This window comes from Vulpes lagopus, chromosome 2 (genome assembly GCF_018345385.1).
Source record: "Vulpes lagopus strain Blue_001 chromosome 2, ASM1834538v1, whole genome shotgun sequence".
Taxonomy (NCBI): Eukaryota; Metazoa; Chordata; class Mammalia; order Carnivora; family Canidae; genus Vulpes; species Vulpes lagopus.
This window is the reverse complement of record NC_054825.1, coordinates 173,434,665-173,455,534: the sequence shown is the minus strand read 5'-3', so window position 1 is coordinate 173,455,534 and position 20,870 is coordinate 173,434,665. Positions and strand designations below refer to the sequence as shown.

Here is a 20,870-nt window from a genome sequence, read left to right as displayed (position 1 = left end):
TGTTTTGTTCAGTGCAGTGTCCCCAGTTCCTAGGACAGTGCCCGGCACACTAATAAATATTTGCTAAATAAATGAGGTTGTGCCTGCAGAGAGATTAACAGGTAGCTGGCACCTGGCGAGCGCTCAGTAAGATTGAAGCGAGCCTAACTCCAGACTTCTCTTCCTCTCAGGGACAAGAAGGACTCCCACGGTTATAATAAACCCTGTCAAGAGCTAACTTGATGTAACTCAGAGCTTTAACACTACAAGTTCCAAGAAGCCTTGCGAAGCCCTGATCCTACATCTCCCGCCGTGCCTCGCGCGGCGCAGGCGCCGTTACTCTGAGTCTCGGGAGCTGGAACTACACCTCCCAGGAAGCGCTCCGGGCTGTCGTCGGTTTGTTTCCGGAAACGGGGCCACAGAAAGGTGGGACTTAGACCTGGGAGCCGATGGCGGCAGCCGTCAATTGGCCAGCGATGAGATCGACGGTTGCACCGACAAATGGAAACAAGCAATTGCCAAAAGGCCCCGCCCACAGAAGGGAAACTAGTGGAGGTGGCGGCTGCAGTGGCGGTCGCCGCCGGACACTGTTCAGCGCCGGGGACTGTCCGCTCACGAAGCTTATCTTGACCTTTTCCCCTCTGCCTTCAGCCTTGGTTTGTGACCCTGGGCTCCTTTGGGCTCCTGTGACCCAGCTAGCCACACCTCAGACCCAAACCATGTTCCCGGTGAAGGTGAAAGTGGAGAAATCAGGTGAGAACCGCGAGGTAGGGGGCTTTTAGGGGAGCGCCGACGGGCCGGGGTATGGGAGTCGCGATAGGCAGGCTTATCGCGGTAAGACGGACCACGCGACTTCTTCCTGCCGCCCCTCGGACGAGCGCTAGGTCAGGCATCGAACGATTCTCGCCACCCTCATACCCTCCGGGTTTGTGCTCAAGGTAGTGTTGAGGTTGAACGGTGGTGGCTCGGACTGTGTGGTGCGGGAAGACGTGGGATCCCGAGCCGCCTGAGACTTCTTGACTCTGCCTCAGTTTCCGTTTCCAGCAGTGGTCATGGGCCAAGCATTGGGCTCAGAGCCTCAAGTTCAGGGAAGCTTTTAATCCTGGCAGCCACTGTTTCCCGTAATCCTAGGAGGTAGGAAATGTGGTGGATGCGGGAACCGAAGCCGAGAGAGGGGAAGTAATTTTGAACTGGGTCGGAGCTGATGGGAAACCGGGTCTGGCACGGTGAGGGTGTAGGAGAGGCATGGGATCCAGACCCCCCGAAAAGGAGTAAGATGATGTGTAGGGTGTTAGATGGTGTAAGTGGAAATAAATCGAAACAGGAGGAGGTAAGATCTGGCAAGGTGAGGGAGAGAGAGCGGTGAGCATAGGTGAGGGAACAGCAAATCAGACCAAGGAAGTAGCTCTTTGCTAGAATCTCAGCTGCCCCTAGCCCTTTACCCTGACCCTGTCTCTCCGCAGTGATGTTGGGAATCCCCATATCTCCCCATCCCAGGGCTGGCAAAGCATGTCCTTACGTGTCCTTCCAGTCTCTGAGCTTTGGGCCAGAGTGATGCTAGGTACTGGTTGGAAGAGGGGAGCAAACACCTGATAAGAGCGAGAGGAGAATATTTATACCCTCACTTCCTTAAGTTCTGTGTTGAGGCCTGGAATGCAGGTGCCAGATGTTATCTCCCTGGCAGGGGGAAAGCCCCAAATGAATATTTTAGGTGTGATCTCCAAATTATTAAATGTTGTCCTTTCAGATTTAGTTCAGATTTAAAATCACACCACTGCCTCCACCAAACAACGCACATCTAGGGCCTAGATTCTGCACCCAGCTTGAGTCTCTGCCTTCTGACTTTGTGTGTGGAGCCAGACGGCCGAGTGCAAATCCTCAGCCCTGCAGTGGCCTGGCTGTGTGACTCTGAGCAAGTAGCCTGACTTCTCTGTGCCTCGGTTTCATCATACATAAGATGATGATAAGCACATCTACCTGCCAGGGTTATTGTGAAAATGTAATGGGTTAGCGTCTGTGATATGCTTGGGACAATTCTTGGCACATGGTACGTACTCTGTACAACTTGCTGTTATTGCACGCTGCTGAGAGGTTCATATGCACCATAGGTTTATTTAAGTGTCCAAACAGTCCGGATGCCTGGGTGGCTCAGCAGTTGAGTGTCTGCCTTCAGCTCAGGGCGTGATCCCAGGGTCCTAGGATCGAGTCCCACATTGGGCTCCTTGTGGGGAGCCTGCTTCTCCCTCTGCCTGTGTCTCTGCCACTCTCTCTCTCTCTCTCTCTGTGTCTCTCATGAATAAATAAAATCCTTAAACAAACAAACAACAGTCCTTGCAGATAGGTATCGTTGGGAGACCTATTTTCATGACGAGGAAGCAGGCTCAGTGAGTTAAGGTGACTTGCCTTTGGTCACACATGAGCATGTGGGTCATCCCTGGAACCCAGAGCTCTTGCTCATCACATCAATTGTCTGTGCCCCCTGCACCCTGTTGGCATGCCTGGGCCTGGCTGTTGGCTTGAGTGCGCATGCCCCTCCGCAGCCTAGCTGGCTGGCCACTGACTCCTGCTTGGTATCTTCTTCCCCAGAGTTGGAGATGGCCAAGGCCCGGAACCAACTTGATGCTGTGTTGCAGTGTCTGCTGGAGAAGAGTCACATGGACAGGTTGGGATGTAGCCCAGCACCGGTCATAGAGGGTTGGGGGTCCTGGCAAGTTGGACCCTCTGGTCCTGGGTAGATCTGGGTAGGACCTCAGAGGCTGGCTTAGGGAGCAAGGGGCCCAGTGGAAAAGCCACTCAGTGCCTTCCCACTCGGCCCTGGGAACCCTGAGCCCATAGTCCTCTCCTGCTACCAGGGAGCGTCTGGAAGAGGAAGCTGGGAAAACGCCCTCGGACACCCACAACAAGTAAGTTTTATTGATGGGATCCAGCTGATGGTCTGTGCCGGACAGCTTCCTCCCCCATCCGGGCCCTGACCACCCTGCTCCATGCTTTCTCCACCATAGTCCTGACCACCCTGCATGTACAGAGACCCTGTAGCAGCAGGAGCTTAGGTCCCCTCATGCTTGGCACCTACAGCCCTGGAGGTGTGGGCAGAACACAGGGTCTAAGGGGGGCTGGGTGCTGTGTGAACATCTCAGTATCCGCAGGGTGCCCTTTGGGCAGTTTTGAGCAGGCTTCTGTTCGGGGATCGGCCTGCTGACGCCTCGTCTCTCCCCACAGGGATTGTTCCATTGCAGCCACCGGCAAACGGTAAGGTGGCCCTGGGCCCCAGCCAACTGACGGGAGGTCCGCGCCCTGCCCTGGTTCTGATGTTCTCTGCCCCACACAGGCCGTCCGCCCGCTTCCCCCACCAGCGGAGGAAGAAGAGGAGGGAGATGGATGACGGGCTGGCTGAGGGAGGGCCGCAGCGATCCAGTGAGTAGGCGGTGGCCCTGCAGGGCAGGCCCCGGTGGAGAGCTGTGTAGGATGTTCACACACCTTCCCCTCCCACTACCCCAGACACGTATGTGATCAAGCTGTTTGACCGGAGTGTGGACTTGGCCCAGTTCAGCGAGAACACACCACTGTACCCAATCTGCCGTGCCTGGATGCGCAACAGCCCCTCAGTGCGCGAGCGGGAACGCTCCCCCAGCTCCCCGCTGCCCCCGCTGCCTGAGGATGAGGAGGTTGGATGTGGAGGGGGGCCCTCCCAGCAGCCAGTGGGTAGATGGTTAAAGGTGTCCTCTGCCTCAGTGACTTCTGGGTCCCATGAGGCACACAGATAGGAACCCTTTGGCTGAGGGTATGGGTAGAACTCCCTAAAGCAGACAGACATGCCTACCTGGCCTGAGAAGGAAAGGGGACAGGGTTCCCTTGGGCAGGTAAAGGTGGCCTCCAAGATCAGAGGTCCCCAAAAGCTGGGGGCTTGACACAGGGGTCCTTAGTGCAAACAAGTGTAGCCACCTGGCCTAGAGGAGCAGATGGGGGCTACTGGGCTGGGTAGGAGTGATTGGGGGTCCCTGGGCTGGACAGGAGAATACAGGCAGGCATCCCTGGAGCAGACAGTTCTTTGCATGGCTTTTAAGAGCCCTGGTGAGACCTAATGTCTGCCATCACTGGGAAAGGCAGGAGGGGTGAAATGTGTACTGCAGGTCCCCTTCCCTAACTCTCTTGGGCCTGGTGTGGGGCTCCTTTGTCCCCAGAGTTCCGAGGTCACCAACAGCAAGAGTCGTGATGTGTACAAGCTGCCTCCACCCACAGCCGCTGGGCCACCTGGAGATGCTTGCAGATCCCGAATTCCATCCCCCCTGCAGCCTGAGACCCAGGGTACCCCTGATGATGAGGTAGGTATGCAGGCCGGCCCAAGGCTGTGGGGCATATGTTATGGGCCTTGGGCGTGGCCAACCCAGCCTGGCCCCTCTCCACACAGCCCTCGGAGCCTGAGCCCTCACCGTCCACACTCATCTATCGCAACATGCAGCGCTGGAAACGCATCCGCCAGAGGTGAGCATCCCCCAACCTGTTTGTACCCCTATGGCCTCCACCCCAACTGCTGAGTCTTCCCGTTGTTTTTCTACCCCCACTGCAGGTGGAAGGAGGCATCTCATCGGAACCAGCTTCGGTACTCAGAAAGCATGAAGATCCTGCGGGAGATGTATGAGCGACAGTGATGTTCCCCTGCCCCCCACGCCCCCCCAATAAACATTCGCCTCCTTTGCACCTTCATGCCGGCCTCTGCTTACTCCAGCCCCTATTTCCCAGCCCAGACATAAAAGCAGTTGGCACAGCTCTAGCACATTTATTGGGGAAAATGGGCAAGGGGATGGGGTGGCAGGGAATTCAAGGAAGAAGGGTTGTGGGGAACCAAAGCAAAAGTGGCTGCTTGGTTGGATTTTGGAGAATGAGGGGAGGTATGTGAAAGATGGATTACCTGGGATATATGGTTGGAGACTTGAGGGTTAAGACAGAATGGTCATGGGGGTGGGGGGTTCTGTTTAGAGTTGGGGATGGGGCTTAGGATATCTGTGCAGAGTCTGGGGATATGGAGTGGGTATTTGTGCAGTGAGGTTGAGGGTCCTGCTAGGCCTGGAATAGGTGTCCAAGGGTGGAGGGTCAGAAAAGAGGTTCAAGAAGTCACAAGATGGGTGTGGGGAGTAGACTGTCCAGTGGGAATGAGGGGAAGGATCCAGAGCCTTGAGGACCAGGCCTGGATGGTTTGGGGTGGGAGGTCTGTGCAGTCTGGGGTATTTGAGGGGTGGAGAGGGATTATGCTTGACTGGCCAAGGGTGGGGGCAGGATTGTCCACACCATAATCTAGTGTTGGAGAGGGGAGAGGAGTAATGAGATGTGGAGATGTTTTAATAAATGAGTCAGAAGGAAGTGGAGGAGGGAGTTTGAGTGGATTTATATGCCAAGAAAGTGGGGTCAGTGGGGCCAGGAGGCTGTAGGCTGAAGGAGGGCCTGGAAGCTAGGGACGTGTGAGGAATTTGAAAGCTGGAGGGGGTGTGACAGCGGGAGCGTCCGTGGAATGGTCTACATGACCAGGGCAGGGTCTACGTGGGAAGGGTCGGGGCAGGATCCCAGACTGGGAGGGTGGTTTGGGCGCGCTCGCTCGGGACATCTGGCTGGGCGGAGTCAGGTCGGCTTCAAAAGAGGGGGCCTGAGGCGGCTCCGGGGTGCAGGCGTGCCGCCTACTTGGCAACAGCCTGCGGCGGCTGTGGGGCCTGGGCCGCCGCGGGTGCAGCCTGGATGGACAGGACGCCCTCCGGGGACAGCGCGGACGTCACCGCGGCAGGGTCCACGCCCGGGGGCAAGCGGTAGCGGCGGTGGAACTCGCGCGCGATGTATCCGTGCTCGTCCTGGAGAGACCGGAGGCTTCAGCGGCCCCGCCCCCTGGCCGCGGCGCCCCGCCCCTTCCCGCGGCGCCCCGCCCCCTTCCCGCCGCCCCCGCGCCCCGGCCCCACCCCTGCCAGCGGGCTCACCGGGCGTTCCTCGTGGCGCGCATGCACCTCCACGTGGTCGCCAACCACCTTGACGGCGATTTCCTCCGGGGAGAAGTGCTTCACGTCCAGCAGCACCGAGAAATGCCCAGGCTCCGCCGGGACCTAAGCACAGCCGTACGGTCGGCGGCGGCGCGAGGCTCGGGGACCCAGCGAGGCCCCGCCCCCGCGGGTTCCGGGGCTGCCCCTGCCCCAGGGCCTCCGGAACTGGGCCGTCCCCTTTCCTAGTCGCAGCCCCAGAGGATCTCTTCCCGCAGAATACCGGGGATCACCCCTCCCTCTGTAAGCACGGAGATTCTCCTCTTCCGGAGTGATGAGGCCCCCTTCCCCCGCCAGGTCACAGACCTCCCTCTCACAGGCTAAGGCCTGCCCCCTCCCCCAGTGTCGGAGTGTCCTTTGGACGCTGAATGCCCAGGCCCCTTCCCCTCAGAACCCCTGGTGCCCTCCCTACACGCCCCCCCCCCCGAAATTGCCAAGTTGCCTCTTCCCCCGGCTTCCAGTCTTCTTTTTACCCTCCTACTGGAGTCACGGGGCCGCTTACGCCCTCGGCAGTTACCAGCACTCTTCCCCCACTTCTGAGTGGCCAGGCCCCCCTTTCTCAAGTCACAGGACCCCTCCTCCCCTCTGTCTCTCCAGGAGACATAGGGTCACCACATACAGTCTCCAGAGTCTTCCCCGAGGATGACAAAACCTTCCCTCCCCTCGGGAGTCCCGGGGACCCCCCCCATGCCCTTCAGGATGACTGAGCGCCCCCTCTCCCCAGGTTTCCTGGGTCACCAGCCTCCAGAGGGACGGCCCCACCCGATCAGTGACTCAGCCATTCCAGCCCCTCGGAGCGGAGACCCTCCTCGCCCGGCAGGGACCTCCCACCCCCGTCGTTATCCCGCCTGCGAGACTCCAGGCTCCGGGACCTCTGAAGCCCCTCGGAGCGGCCCGCCTCGGGATGCCCGGGGCCCGAGCCCTGCAAGCGGCCGAGGTCCCGCCCTCCCCCAGGCCTGGCACCTGGGCGGTGGGCAGCGCCACGCTGGGTGCGCGCAGGTAGTAGGGGGCCAGGGCGGCGGGGCAGAGCGCGGCCAGCTCCGCCTCCAGCAGCCCCTCGCCGAAGCGCTGGTCGAAGAGGCGCCCGGGCGCCGAAAGCCCGGGCAACGGGGCCGAGGCGCGGCGCAGCCAAGACGGCTGCACGGGCACGGGGATCTCCATCCTGCTTCGCCGCCGCCGCCGCCCCTAGGCTCCGCAGTGCCCCTGCGAGCGCCGCAGCCGCTCTTATAGTACGCCTTGTGTCCGCCCCTCGGCGGGCCGCCCGGGGACATTGGGACCGCGGCCAGCCCCGGCCATTAATAGAGCCTTATTTAGAAAGCCCAACAATGACTTGGCCATTTATTGAGCGCCTGCTGGATGCCAGAGAGGCGATCCCTCCCCGTGTCCCGAAGGGGAAACTAAGGCCGAGGAGGCGGAGCCTTGCCAAGTGGGTAGGACAGCGCGGTATTTGGGACCCAAGGGCCCGAAAAAGCCCACCGCAGAGTTCGCAGTCCCTTTAATCCACCCCGCCCCGCAGGCAGCTCTGGGGATGACGCAGATGGCGGTCTTAGGAGCAGATTCTTGGGTACAGGGAATGTGGTAGCCCGCCAGGTTGTCAGGAGGACACAGAACAGACCCTACTCCCATCTCTGCAGGCCCTGGGCCCAGCCCCCCGCAAGCCGGGCCTAATTCTGGGCCTCTGACTCAGTCTCGGGTGCGCAGGGAAGCGGGGGCTGCCAGGTGAGCAGCGGCCAGAGGGCGCGGGCACGAACAGTCCAGGCTGGCCCCCCAGGGGCCGCGCGCCGGGCCCGAAATAGCTCATTTTGATCCCACCACCTCGGCGAGGAGCCCAGGCCTGGCACTTCGCGCAACCAGCTGCTCCTGCAGCAGGACGGAAGTGGCTAATGACTCCGCGGGGCCGGCTGGCTGGTCGGACGGATGGAGGGGGCGGCGGCTGCAGAGGGCACAGGCTCCCTGACTGCCCTGCGACGCGAAAACCGGTGCTTAGATTGGAGACGGGACAGGAGCTCTACTGCAAAAGGGGGAGTGGCCGTAAGACGCTGCTAGAAAGCGCGAGTACTTTATAGACCCTCCCAAACGCCAGCTCTCCCTCAGAGCCTTCCCATTGGTCCGCAGGCTTGCCAATTACTGCCGCGCGCTACGGGCCTCCAATCAAACATGCTCTCTCAGCCGGGCCGAAGTTACAGCCCGTCGTGCGGCGTCTCCCTCCGGCCACTTTCCAGTTGCTCCTGTCTTCCTCTCCATCATTGGCCGCCTCGGAGGCCGCTGTCTTCCCGCGCGGGCGCCCGCCGAGAGGGGCGGGCCTGGCAGGGCATTGCTAAGCGACCGAGATGCGCGCGGGTTCAGCCCGGTGAAGGAGCGGAGCTGGCGGAAGCGCCCAGGTGGCTGCGGGATGGACCGCAGGTGAGGCCGAGCCTCCTCCCGGGGACCACAGGAGGCCTGGGGAGGACCCAGGGTGCGGTGAACGCAGCGTCGGGTCAGGTTTGCTGGGGTCCGGAGTCTCTGCTCTTCAACCGCGCTGGAACTACAACTCCCAAGATGCTCCACATCCTCTGGCAGCTCCAGCCTGGGACCTCCGCATCTCCGGGTCCCCTAGAGGCTTACGTTACGCTTTCCAAGTGGCTCCAAGGAGTTTTCCTCTAAGGGTTTCCAGTGTCCTCTTGGGAATCAAATTTCTGAGCTTTAAAACTTCCCCCCAGACTCCAGTGGGTGTTGGTCTTGACCTTTCTTGCTTAGGCAGAGCCCAGTTACCGATGGGGGGTTATAGTCCATTTACCATTTCCTCCTCAGTATCCCAAGGACTTATGGGAAAGGTACAGTGATGGGGTTTAGTCGCGGTTCTTAACCCGAGCTCCGCTTCAGAATCACCTGGGAAGGTGACCAGCTCTCTTACAGATAGGATGCCCTGGGCCTGGGACGAGGACCGCATGTCTGTATTTTTCAAAGGCTCCTAGATTGGATTCAGGGTCACGAACTGCCACTAGGCAATTCCTTGGTTTTCTGAGACTGCTCCAAGGGCTGGTGGGAATCGAGCTTCTAGTATCAGTATCTTGAATGTGCAGCGCTGCTTCGTGGGAGTTATAGTTCACCTCTTCCAAGAATCTATGGGAATTGTAATCTGGTCTGCCCTCCTCTCCCCAACCCCAAACCCTGACTCCACCCACAGCCTCCCAGCAGGGGGCTCTGCTGGCCAACTTCATTCTCCCCTTGCAGTCTGCCAGTTTTCTCCATCCAAGACAGCCCCTTTGAGGATGCTCCCCTGGATCACAGCCGCTACTTGCCATCCCGGACCCAGACTTGGCACCCCAAGGTGAGGACACTCCATGGAGGATGCTGTGTGTGAGCCCAGTGGTGAGGGAGTGATTACTAGAGGGAAGGAGAACATGTGACGAGAGATAGGGGTGAGAAATTAAGAAACAGTCTCTTTTCCCTCCCTACAGCTGTGCCCTCACCTGGTCCTGGATCCCCTATCATGGCCCCAATCACTCTGAGTTATTACCATTGTAGGATGTTTCCTCCCCTCTGGACTGAGACACACTTCATGCGTGCCTTTGTTCCCCTACAGGGGTAACCCCTCAGCCCTCACTTTCTTCTCCCCACTCCCCTGTCTTAGGCCCTAAGCCCATCCAGGTCCCAGAGGTCCAGGCCCCCAGAAGCTCCCAAGGCTCTGCCCACAGGTCCCAACTCCTCTGAGCTGTTTGGAGAATCCTGGCCGTCCAGCTCAGGGACCCCTTCCCCACCCAGCACCACTGAAGGACAGGTGGGAGCCTCCCCACCACCCACCCTGGTTGACAGCGGGGAGTCCGTGGTGGCCAAGTAAGTACCAGCAGCCCTGGGGGGAAGGAAGGGTTTGGGTCAGGAGGGGGGCAGGTATGCCATCATCATCATCACAGCCAGAGTTGTTTATGCAGCACTTTTAGGACCAAACTTTATGTGTACTATTAAGAGCTCTGGAGCTGGGGCACCTGGGTAGCTCTGTGGTTGAGCATCTGCCTTTGGCTCAAGGGGTGATCTCAGGATCCCGGGATCGAGTCCCGCATCGGGCTCCCCACAAAGAGCCTACTTCTCCCTCTGCCTGTGTCTCTGCCTCTCTCTGTGTCTCTCATGAATAAATAAATAAAATATATTTTTAAAAAAAGGTCTGGAGCTGGGCTCACTGCATTCAAATCCCAGTTCTGTTACTTACCCTCTGTATGATCTGGGCCTCAGTTTCTTCATTTGTAAATCATGGATATTAGCAGCACATATCCCCCAGGGCTATTTTAAGCTTTCAATGAGTTACTGTCTATAAAGCATCTATAACAAGTGCTATAGTGGTGAGCACTTGAATTTGTAGGATACAAGTTCACTTGCTCTAACAAATAGCCCCAAATTAATTGTGGCGTAAGAAAGACAGCATTTATTTCTCCCTCACCCAACAGTCCAGGCAGAAGCAACCAGGGCTGCTGTGGCAGCCCCCAGCTAGGGTCAGGGACAGTTTCCTTCTATTGTGCTGCCTCCCATCACTAGGCTCTTGCCCTTTCCTTTATGGACCAGAATGGCTCCCAACCACATCCACTATCCAGAATCACATTTCCTCATCTCATAACCCTATTGGTTGAGACGCCTGGGTTGCTCAGCAGTTGAGCATCTGCCTTTGGCTCAGGGCATGATCCCAGGGTCCTGGGATCGAGTCCCGCATTGGGCTTCCCACGGGGAGCCTGCTTCTCCCTCTGCATGTGTCTCTGCCTCTCTCTCTCTGTCTCATAAATAAATAAATTAAATATTTAAAAACAAAACAAAACCCTGTTGGTCAAGAACCTAGTTACATAGCCATAAAACTATAGGGACCCCTGATAAAATTAAATAAATCTGTAGAAGAGTGGCTATGTGCCCTGTATCATATAGTCTTACATAATATTGCATTACTGTGTATGAGAGGAGAACAGATGCCGAGGGACAAGGGCTAGGTATTGCCAAGGTAACTGATAAACATCAGCTGTTGTGATTGTTATTGTCATTATTACTATTCTTTGGCTCTCCTCATTCACCCACCTCCCATTCTCTGATGCTCGCAGGTACATAAACCGGTTTCGCCAGGCTCAGCCTACAAGCCGAGAGGAACGCCAGCCTGCAGGCCCAACCGCAGCTGACTTTTGGTGGCTCCGGCCTGAATCTCCAGACCCCAGCAGTCAGCTTGCAGCAGGTACCTGCTACAGTCCCATCCGCTACAGTCCCATTCTAAACCTCTCCTGATCAATGCCCCCAGCAGAAGTTCCTCGTGGCCCCCCTCCAAAATCAACTGGGGCTTCTCGGCAGGAGCCAGTGAACCAGAAGGAAGACCCAACACAGCAGTCCCAACTCTTGCCAAGGTGGTCAGCGCCTCTCGGGCTAAGGCTGTGGCCCCCCTTCAGGAAATGAAGCAGGTGACATCCTCATCCACTTCCTTCTCTATGTACCTGAACTGAGAGCACTACTCCTGGCATAGAATTAAAGTCAATCCCCAATTCAAGGAAGCTTAAAGACTAAAGGAGGATTTACTGGCTAATGCAATCAAGAAATCCCAATGTATATGCTTTCAGGCATGGCTAGATCCAGGTGTTTGTACAGTACCAGGAGCAACTCGACTCTCTTGGCTCTCTGTTCCTCTTTGTTGGGCTCAGTCTCAGGCAGGCTTCCCCTTGAGGTAGCGAAGATGGCCCCAGTCACTCTAGGCTTCTAACTTACATAGTTACTTCAGGGGAAAGAGGATTTCCTAGTAGTTCCATGCAAAGCCCCAGGGCTTACTCTCATGTGTTCATCTTTGAGCCAGGCACTGTGGAAGCAGAGGACAGATTGTTGTGATTAGCCAGGCCAGGTCAGGAAGGTGGGGTCAACCCTTCTCCTACAACAATTACTACCAGGAGGGGTGTGGATCACAGAGGAAGTCCCCCATCTCTGAGGAGGAGGAGCAGATTCTAAGCCAGCATGTGAGGGCACCAGGTGGAGTGTAGACCTGTACTCCAGGCCCTCTGTCCAGAGCCCCTTTCCCAGCACCCTTTGAGATGGGGGCTAGCCTCTGATCCCTCTTACCTCGCAGAGCCTCAACACATGGAACTCATCCCTGCTGGACCTGGAGACACTGAGCCTGCAGAGCAGAGCTGCCAGGCTGCTCAAGCGCGGGTGCCTTTCCTGCCCCCATCTCCCTCCCCACTCCCACAGCCCCAGGCCCCGCCCACAGCCTCTGAGACCCCTGTCACCTCGCTTCTGCTTTCTCCCCTACAGCAAGGCCTCCATCTCCTCTTCCTCCTCACTCAGCCCTAGCGATGCCAGCAGCTCCTCCTTCCCCGTCAGCTCTGATGGCCTCTCTCCCTTCTCCATGACCTTCACCCCTGACCCCAGCAAGGGCTCTGACCCCAAGGCACAGGGTAAGTTCTGAGGCCAGGACTGAGAACAGCCTGGAGGTGAATCCCAGCTGTGTGACCTGGGGCCTCCGGGGGCTTCTCTGTTCTTCAACTTGAAAACAGGGGTAATAAATGAGTGGTGAATACGGGGAGCACCTACCACAGGTCTGTTAACAGTACCCATCATTAGCATGACAGGTTCTCTGTCTCTGTCCTGTTTGCCGTTCTGAACACGAATTTCCAAAATCACATGGCTTTTTGCTAATTCAGCACCACACCTGATTGAACAGCAAAATCTGACCCAAAGAATACGAAGGCTGTTTATAGTCTTGCCAAATCTTATTTAGGGTGAACAGTCATTCTTTTGGCTACAGCTGTGTGTTACACTGAACCACATGATACCTTTGTCTCTGTAAGTAAAAAATGGTTGAATACTGGCAATTTCGTGTTGTTCAACCAAATACTAATGTGTTTGAGTCTGCGGACTGGGCCAGCCCCCTGCCAGTGCTGTACATATGATGTGCCTTTGCTGAAGCAGGCAAACTGTTGAACTCTCAATTCCTGCCATCTGATGTCTTCAGATTTCAGAGATGGGATTAAGGACCTGGATTACTATTGCTCCGTGGCCAGGTCCTGGGACACAGTGGCACACAGGACAGGTGCTGTGTGTGTCTCGTGGGGCTGGAGTGAGTGGGGGCAGGCAGTGTAAGAGAGGTGTTCGTGCTTGGTGTGTGATCCTGCCTGAGCTCTTGCTTGTCTGATTCTTTGCTCCTTTTCAGCTTCACCTTACCTGTTATTCACCTCTCCTTCCTGAGCCTCCGTTTTCTCATCTGTAACATAGGGTTGAAACTAGGAGCTACTTCATGAGTTGTTCTGCAGACTAAATTTACTCAATCTGCCATCTAAAAAACATTGTATACCTATTGTGAATGAGGCCTTGGGAGTGGGCTTGGGGATTCCACAGTGAATCAGCTGGTTCCAAGCAACTGATTATGGTCAGTTTATGGTGCTCACAATACAGCGAATGTGGGACAGAAAATAGCTACCTAACCCCACATCTGTGAAATGTAGGCAGAAACGAGGGCCATGCAGGAGAGGATCATGATGCTGGGAAGTCAGAGAAGACCTTCTTGGAAGAGGTGCTGTCTAAGTGGAGACTTGATGATGAAGGTAGGGACAACAGCCCTCTAGCATGTAGGGAGGACCTGAGGTGGGAGGGAGCATGGTGCCCACAACGGACTAGAAAAGAAAGGGCAGGGGGAGGTGGCGAGTGAGAGTAGTCTGGGGTAAGGTGGAAGAAATTGGCAGGAGTCGGGTTACATTGGGCCATGTAAGCATGGGAGGCATTTGGCCATTATCTTAGTACTGGGGAGCCAGGGGGAGGTTCTGAGCAGGGAAGGATGTGATATTTCTTGGGTATTAACAGACTCCCTCTGGCTGCTCTGGACCCCCCAGTGAGAGACACTGGTAGTTAGTTTCTCTTGGGCCAGAGCCTGAGGAACAGAGTCGGAGGATGTGGCCAGGTCTGGAAGTAGAGTCAAAGGATATAGAGGGAGGTGGGAGAGAGAGAGATCCAGAATGACACCCCCCTTCTCTGTGCAGCATCAGATGGTAGGGCTTCTAAGAGACGACTGTAGCCCTATGGTCATGAGAATGATGTCCATTTGCCCCGTGGAACTGAGGGCAGCCAGTGACCCTGCCCTCACTGCTGTATCCCTAGCACAGATCTAGACACTGCACTTCAATATAATAAATAGCTCACTTGGCATTTATGCCACAAATACTGATGGCAGCAGGCCTTGTTCCATTTTTTTTTAAAGATTTATTTATTTATTCATGAGAGACAGAGCGAGAAGCGGTGACACAGGCAGAGACTCCCTGCAGGGAGCCTGATGTGGAACTCAATCCCAGGACCCTGGGATCATGCCCTGAGCCAAAGGCAGATGCTCAACCATTGAGCCACTCAGGTGCCCCACCAGGTCTTGTTCTTGACACTGGGGATATAGTAACGGTCAGATAGACAAAAACCACTACCCTTGTGTAGCTGGCATTGTGAAGAGAGAGAAGTAAGCAGAGATGTACCACACTGAATATGTTGGGAGGTGAAAAGAGCTAAGGAGGAAAATGGAAAAGGAAATAGAATAATGAGTGGTAGGGCTGGGGGTGGTTGCAGTTTTAAATAGAGGAGCCAGGGAAGGCCTCACTAAGAAGGTGATATTGAGCAAAGATTGGAAGGATGTGAGGCATTGAACCCTGTACCTACACAGGAGGGAACAGCACTCCAGGCAGTGGGAAGCACAAATTCAAAGACTTTTGCTTTTTACTAGGACACAGGAGGGTTCTAATCCAGGAGGGCCCTGATTGGACTCAGGTGTTCCCAGGCTTCCTCTGGCTGCAGGGGGAAACAGATTGAGATAACAGAAGCAGAGAGACCAGAGAAGAGGTTTCTGGGGGTTTTACTCCCCAGGAAAGGGCAGTAAAGTGGGAGAGAAGTAGGCAGATTCTGGAGGATCTGTCTTGTTCACTGCTGTAACCACAAGGTCCAGAACAGTGCCTGGCACACAGTAAGAGCTAAGTGAATATTTGCTGATGAATAAAGAATTGAATGATGACAGGCTGAGAAGCCCCTGTGTGCTCTCTCCTCTGACTCTGCCCCTTTGCTCACTTCCTGCTTGGGAGAGGAGTTGGGACATTACCTGGAGAGCCTGTCTGAATAACTTTCTGGTACAATCGAAGGGTATATGCACAGGCTGTCCTTGGTTTGCTCTGCTCATCAGCCCAGTTCCTAACTTACCCTTCCACCCTCTACTTACCCCACAGCAACACCAGCACCTGCCCGCATCCCTGCTTCGGGCCCTGTCTCCTCTCAGGCACCCCTGCGTCCAGAGGATGACATTCTATATCAGTGGCGGCAGCGGAGGAAGCTTGAACGGGCTCGAGGAGGGCAGGGTGATGGAACCTGGGTGCTACCTCGGACTCCTGCCCCCACCACTCCAGTGAGATGGGGGAGGGAGCGCGTGAGGAGACTGGAGGGAGGGACTCTAAGGGAAGTTGGAGGAAGGAGGAGCCAGAAGGGGACTGAAGACCCCTCTACCATTTCTCTCCCTCTCAGGTCCCCGCCCCCGTTTCTCTACAGGCTCCTCCTGCCCCTGCAGAGACCCTTGGTTCCTTGGGAACCCAGCCTAACTGCATCCCACTTTGGGCCAGTGTGGCCCGACCTGGTGCCCTGGAGGCCTTTTATATGGAGAGGCCTCCTATCCCCCCTGGGTTCTCTCCACATATCTTTTGGGGTCCCAGCCCCCAGGGGTTCTTCTGGGCTCCGCAGCCTGGTCTCTGGGTACCTCTTGGGGCCATGCCTCCCACGCCCTCCAGCCCTGCGCCTCCGGTCCCCGCCCCCGTGGCCCCCGCTCCCGTGCCCCCGGCCCCAGCACCTGCAGCCTGCACCCTCCCACCCCCAGCCGCCCCCCAGGACCCGCCCACTCCTGCGCCCAGCTGCCCGGCCCAGCCCCAGAGGCAGGGCCCCAAGCCTCGGAGTAGCAGGGCCCCGCGCCAGGAGTCCGCTGGGACGGTCACGGCCGCTGACGAGGGGCCTGGCCCGCAGCTCAGAGGCGCCCTGGGCCAAATAGTGTCCGCTCGGCTCTTCCCGGACGCCTTGGAGGACACGCCCCCTCACCCCGAGGGCCCACCTCTGCCCCAGGCCGAACCTCTGAAAGTCAAGGCCACACACCCCCAAACCAAGGTTACGCCACCTGGCTCAGAGGTCACGCCCCCTCAGTCTGGATCGCGATTTCCCAAGGCGCAGACTCCGCCTCGTCGCTCCAAAGCCGAGGCTCGGAAAGCCAAGGCCACGCTCCCCCTAGAGGCGTGGGAGCCTGGGAAGGACGGAGACGCCCCCTTGGCCGTCCCTGGGAATCTGCCGCCCCAGGCCCCGCCCCCTCCAGCCGAGGAGGCGGCTGCTTCTCTCGAAGCCCCGCCCACTTCCTTAGGGGCGGGGCCTCCCGGGGCGGTGGCCACGCCCCCGCCCGCTGAGGGGCCCGCCCCGTCCGCGGATCTGCTGGGCCTGGCGGCCCGACTTCTGGAGGCTGCAGAAGGTGAGCTGATCGCCGTGGCTGCGCGGATCTGCGTGGCGGTCCCGCACCCCACGCACGAGTCAGCCTCTTGGCGCTCGCTCTTTTTCCCCTAGAGTCCGACGGCAGCGAGTTCCAGGACGACCCTGTACTTCAGCTGCTGAGAGTTCAGAGGGCCGAGCTGAGACGGCAGAAAAGGTGGCCATCCCCAGGATCTGCGACACCCCTTTCCCAGAGCCACCCACCACCCCAGACCCCAGTCCTGAGCCTCTACGACGCTGGCTTTTTTGCAGGAAAGTGGACGCGCAACTGTCCCTCCTACTGGAGCACACTGAAGACCCAGGGACTTGGTCTCCTCCCACCGGGTCGCCCCCCAGGTCCCCAGGAAGGCGGCTGCAGAGGAGGGAAGGAGCTCCTCCCGAGACCAGACGACGTTGACTTGTACAAATTGTATTTTTCCCAATAAAATATTTTTTTCACGTTACTGGTTGTCTCTGAGGAAGAGTTGTTCTGGAATGCCTGAGGGTGATTCTAATTTGGGGAAATTGCTCCTCCCCTCCCCTATCCGCTGAGGCTCTGCCTTGCCAAACCCCCATTCTAGTTCCTGACCTTTAGGGCAAAATCTCTTTTGGTTTGCCCTCTGAGGTCAGGATGGGGGAGGGGTTCCAGGTCAGATTTCAGGCCAGACTGGGATGCACCTTAGTTGACTCTCAGCTCAGAAGTGGATTCTCCGGTCTCAGCTGAGACCAAAGGGCTGTCCTCAGGGCATGAAGTTAATGGGGTCATAGAGTGCTGGGCAATGGTCGGTCCTCAGTCCACACCCTGCTTGAGCCAGCAGCAGCATTTAGTGTGCTCATCCCTCCTGGAGACACTTCCTTCCCCTGCTTCCAATGCCCCATCCTTCTCACCTCTCTGGTTGCCCCTTGTCATTGCCCCAACCTGTCACTTTAACATGTCCTAGGGCCCTGGCCTTAACTATCTGTATTCATTCCCAAGTGATCTAGTCTAGTTCCACCACTCTGACACCCATCTCTATTCTAATAGTCCCCAAATTTCTATCTTCAGCCTCAATCTGGCCACTGAAATTTAGGCTCCTGGGATCCCTGGGTGGCGCAGCGGTTTGGCGCCTGCCTTTGGCCCAGGGCGCGATCCTGGAGACCCGGGATCGAATCCCACGTCGGGCTCCCGGTGCATGGAGCCTGCTTCTCCCTCTGCCTGTGTCTCTGCCTCTCTCTCTCTCTCTGTATGACTATCATAAATAAATAATCATTAAAAAAAAATTTAAAAAAAAAAAAGAAATTTAGGCTCCTGTATTCTGTTTCCTACTCACCATCTCCACTCAAAGGCCTAAGAGATGTCTCAAACCCCACAGGTCTTTTTTATTTATTTTTTAAAAGATTTTTTTTAAAGATTTATTTATTTATTTATTTATGAGAGAGAGAGAGAGGCAGAGACACAGGAGGAAAGAGAAGCAGGATCCATGCAGGGAGCCCGACATGGGACTCGATTCCGGGACTCTAGGATCTCGCCCTGGACCAAAGGCAGGCGCCAAACCGCTGAGCTACCCAGGGATCCCCCTTTTAAAAGATTTTATTTTGTTTATTTATAAGGGACACAGAGAGAGGCAGAGACACAGGCAGAGGGAGAAGCGGGCTCCCCATGGGGAGCCCAATGCAGGACTCCATCCCAGGACCCCAGAATCACCCCCTGAGCCAAAGGTAGACAGCCACTGAGCCACCCAGGTGCCCCAAACCCCACAGGTCTTAAACTGAGCTCTCAAACTTCCCCTAAAACTTGCCCTTCATTGGCTTTCCTGAGCTCCATCCTTCTAACTGTTCAGGCCAAAAGCCTCATAGCCATTCTTGCCTCATCTCTTTCCCTCACCCCACAGTCAGTTAGTTAGTAAGATCTAAGTGGCAGGTATGTGGGTGTCTACTATAAAATTCTTCAACTTTGCTGTATGTTAGAAACTTATAATAAAATATTGGAGAATGTATGATCAGGATTATTTTGATATCTGTATTTATTTATTTTTTTTAATTTTTATTTATTTATGATAGTCACACAGAGAGAGAACAAGAGAGAGGCAGAGACACAGGCAGAGGGAGGCAGGCTCCATGCAGCGATTGAGCCTGACGTGGGATTCAATCCTGGGTCTCCAGGATCGTGCCCTGGGCCAAAGGCAGGCGCCAAACCGCTGCGCCACCCAGGGATCCCGATATCTGTATTTATTAAAGAGAAGGATAGAATAGATTTCTGTTAAAAGCAGCTTCTGGGAGCATGTGGGTGGCTCAGTCAGTTAAGTGTCTGCCCATGGCCCAGGTCATGATCCCAAAGTCCTCGAATAGAGCCTGCTCAGCGGGAGCCTGCTTCTCCCTCTCACTCTTTCTCCCTGCCTGTGCTTGATCTCTTGCATGCATTCTCTGTCTCTCTCTCAAATAAATACATAAAATCTGTTTCTTCAAGTAGCTTCTGTATATCATTAACATGATGTATATTTGTTTTCAGCCTTTCTGAACAAATCATACATTTAAATGAAATCAGAAAGAAGGAAATTGCTGTTTAGATATAAAGAGAAATGAAAGATGTTTCAGTAGCAGAATCTGATCTAGTTGAGGGGTGACTGGACCCTAGAGGGATTTCTGAGGACATTATATTTAAGCTGAGACAGGTAGGAATTAATTAGTTGACAAAGGGCCATCCTAATTACTTTTGCTGGATTATAAATCATCCCCCAAACTTAGTGGCATAAAACAATCATTTTATTATGTTCATGGATTCTGAGAGTCAGAAATTTGGACAGGCACAGTAAGGGATAATTTATCTGTGCTCCATGATGTCTAGGGGTTCAACTGGAGAGACTCACAGGTGACTCAACAGCCAGGGGCAGGACCTCTGGAGCTTCTTCACTTAAAGTCTGGCACCAGGGCCCAGACGACTCCAAGGCTTGGCTCAGCTGGAACTGTACACTGTGGTGCTTACATATGGTCTCTACATTTGAGGGCTTGGGCTTCCTCAAAGCATGGCTTCCTGGGCATAGTTGCACTTCTCATATGATGCCTCAAAGCTCTAGAGCTAGTCATTCCGGTGGACAAAAAGGAAGATGCATTGTTTTCTTGCTACTTAGTCTTAGATATCACATAATGTCAATTCCACTACTCTCTGTTGGTTGAAATTATCCATGTTGCCCAGATTCAAGGGTGAGGGGACATAGATTCCATCTTTTCATGAAAGCAGTGTCAAAGAATTTGCAGTCATGTTTTAAAACCACCACAGGGTAAGTGGGGAGTGGGGTGGGGTTGAGGGGAGACTGTAGGCAATGGGAACATCACATAACAAATCCCTGGGATGGGAGTGAAGTCAGCAAGTTCAATAAGTTGAAATAAGTAACTATAAATTGACCCCGCCTTTGGGGCACCTGGGTGGCTCAGTGGTTGAGCATTTGCCTTTGGCTCAACCCTGATCCAGGGGTCCTGGGATTGAGTCCTCCATCAGGATCCCTGCGGAAAGCCTGCTTCTCCGTCTGCCTATGTCTCTGCCTCTGTGTGTGTGTGTGTCTCTTATGAATAAATAATATCTTTAAAAAAATTGACCCCTCCTTCAGGATTCCCTTTCCCCAATCCCTGATTAATTTTTTATCCATAGAATTTATCACCTAATTTTCTACATTTTAAGATATTTTTAGGTTATTTTTTAAAAGATTTTACTTATTTTTTCATGAGACACACAGAGAGCGAGAGAGAGGCAGAGACACAGGCTGAGGGAGAAGCAGGTTCCATGCAGGGAGCCCGATGCGGGACTCGATCCCAGGACTCCGGGGTCACACCCTAAGCCGAAGGCAGAGGCCCAACGTCTGAGCCACCCCAGACTCCCTACATTTTAAGATATTTTGTTCATTGTCTTCCCCCAGGAGCTTTTGAGTGCCACGTGGGCAGGATATATTTTCCCCTTGCTTTGGTTATTGCTGTAGCCACAAATTAAGTGATCAGAGTTTTTGAATGAGTGAGTGAATGAAACAAAGTGGTACTTTCCCAGGCGAGGGACCCTGTTGAGAACATGACCAGTGGAAAGGTTCTCTGGGAAAGGGCATCGTTATAGTGTGTCCTGGGCCTGGCTCAAGTCAGAGGCGGATCCGTTGGGATTGGCTTTACGGCAGGCGCAGTCATGTTCTGGAATTGCGGGCTGAGGCAATTCCTAGAAAAAAGGAGCCAAGGGTGGAGACCGGCCTATAAGAAGCAGTGGAGGAGGCAAGGACAGCATGTCCAGCGGGAAGGGCGAGGCCGATCGCAGAGTGCCTGGGATCGCGTCCCAGGCCGAGTATGTGAGACAGTGACACCGTCCGTGGGCAAATGCCCTCCGGGTTCTGCGGGCGGGCGGTGTCCGGGTCGGGACTGACAAGATGGAGCTGGAGGATGGAGACGTGGAAAGCGGCTTGGGGATGGAGA

At 55.5% G+C, this 20,870-nt stretch overlaps 3 protein-coding genes and 1 long non-coding RNA gene across 8 annotated transcripts; 2 read left to right on the top strand and 2 right to left on the bottom strand.

The window, feature by feature from the left end:
- The first annotated feature begins 202 nt into the window (after nucleotides 1–202).
- LIN37 (lin-37 DREAM MuvB core complex component) lies at nucleotides 203–4,683 on the top strand. Its single transcript, XM_041744493.1, has 9 exons — nucleotides 203–732; nucleotides 2,566–2,641; nucleotides 2,832–2,882; nucleotides 3,199–3,228; nucleotides 3,308–3,393; nucleotides 3,478–3,644; nucleotides 4,161–4,301; nucleotides 4,388–4,461; nucleotides 4,547–4,683. The coding sequence occupies exons 1-9, from the start codon at nucleotides 429–431 to the stop codon at nucleotides 4,626–4,628; spliced, it is 1,011 nt and encodes a 336-aa protein (XP_041600427.1). The 5' UTR covers nucleotides 203–428; the 3' UTR covers nucleotides 4,629–4,683.
- Nucleotides 4,684–4,740: 57 nt separating this feature from the next.
- Nucleotides 4,741–7,195, bottom strand: HSPB6 (heat shock protein family B (small) member 6). Its single transcript, XM_041744494.1, has 3 exons — nucleotides 6,960–7,195; nucleotides 5,940–6,062; nucleotides 4,741–5,816 (listed from the first exon to the last, which is right to left on the bottom strand). The coding sequence occupies exons 1-3, from the start codon at nucleotides 7,155–7,157 to the stop codon at nucleotides 5,649–5,651; spliced, it is 489 nt and encodes a 162-aa protein (XP_041600428.1). The 5' UTR covers nucleotides 7,158–7,195; the 3' UTR covers nucleotides 4,741–5,648.
- Nucleotides 7,196–7,900: 705 nt separating this feature from the next.
- On the top strand, nucleotides 7,901–16,909 carry PROSER3 (proline and serine rich 3). Of its 5 annotated transcripts, XM_041744489.1 has the most exons (12): nucleotides 7,901–8,399; nucleotides 9,210–9,306; nucleotides 9,610–9,812; nucleotides 11,054–11,181; nucleotides 11,295–11,401; nucleotides 12,055–12,137; nucleotides 12,240–12,382; nucleotides 13,430–13,528; nucleotides 15,179–15,354; nucleotides 15,471–16,449; nucleotides 16,542–16,623; nucleotides 16,719–16,909. In XM_041744489.1, the coding sequence occupies exons 1-12, from the start codon at nucleotides 8,389–8,391 to the stop codon at nucleotides 16,861–16,863; spliced, it is 2,253 nt and encodes a 750-aa protein (XP_041600423.1). In that variant the 5' UTR covers nucleotides 7,901–8,388; the 3' UTR covers nucleotides 16,864–16,909. The 5 variants fall into 5 exon arrangements, with proteins under 5 accessions (XP_041600423.1, XP_041600424.1, XP_041600421.1 ...); XM_041744490.1 differs by having other exon boundaries at nucleotides 9,741–9,812; nucleotides 12,055–12,382; XM_041744487.1 differs by having other exon boundaries at nucleotides 12,055–12,382.
- On the bottom strand, nucleotides 10,133–16,261 carry LOC121484794. Its single transcript, XR_005986112.1, has 3 exons — nucleotides 16,108–16,261; nucleotides 15,172–15,234; nucleotides 10,133–11,790 (listed from the first exon to the last, which is right to left on the bottom strand). It is a non-coding gene; the product is annotated as an uncharacterized LOC121484794 (long non-coding RNA).
- Nucleotides 16,910–20,870: the final 3,961 nt, after the last annotated feature.

Coding starts and splice junctions, on each gene's coding strand:
- LIN37 (XM_041744493.1), top strand. CDS start 429: ATGGCGGCAGCCGTCAATTGGCCAGCGATGAGATCGACGGTTGCACCG. Junction 733..2,565: donor GGTGAAAGTGGAGAAATCAG/GTGAGAACCGCG, acceptor CTTCTTCCCCAG/AGTTGGAGATGGCCAAGGCC. Junction 2,642..2,831: donor GAGAAGAGTCACATGGACAG/GTTGGGATGTAG, acceptor TCCTGCTACCAG/GGAGCGTCTGGAAGAGGAAG.
- HSPB6 (XM_041744494.1), bottom strand. CDS start 7,157: ATGGAGATCCCCGTGCCCGTGCAGCCGTCTTGGCTGCGCCGCGCCTCG. Junction 6,063..6,959: donor TGGCGCTGCCCACCGCCCAG/GTGCCAGGCCTG, acceptor GGCTGTGCTTAG/GTCCCGGCGGAGCCTGGGCA. Junction 5,817..5,939: donor CGCGCCACGAGGAACGCCCG/GTGAGCCCGCTG, acceptor CGGTCTCTCCAG/GACGAGCACGGATACATCGC.
- PROSER3 (XM_041744487.1), top strand. Junction 11,182..11,294: donor CAGCAGTCAGCTTGCAGCAG/GTACCTGCTACA, acceptor GCTTCTCGGCAG/GAGCCAGTGAACCAGAAGGA. Junction 11,402..12,054: donor CCCTTCAGGAAATGAAGCAG/GTGACATCCTCA, acceptor CTTACCTCGCAG/AGCCTCAACACATGGAACTC.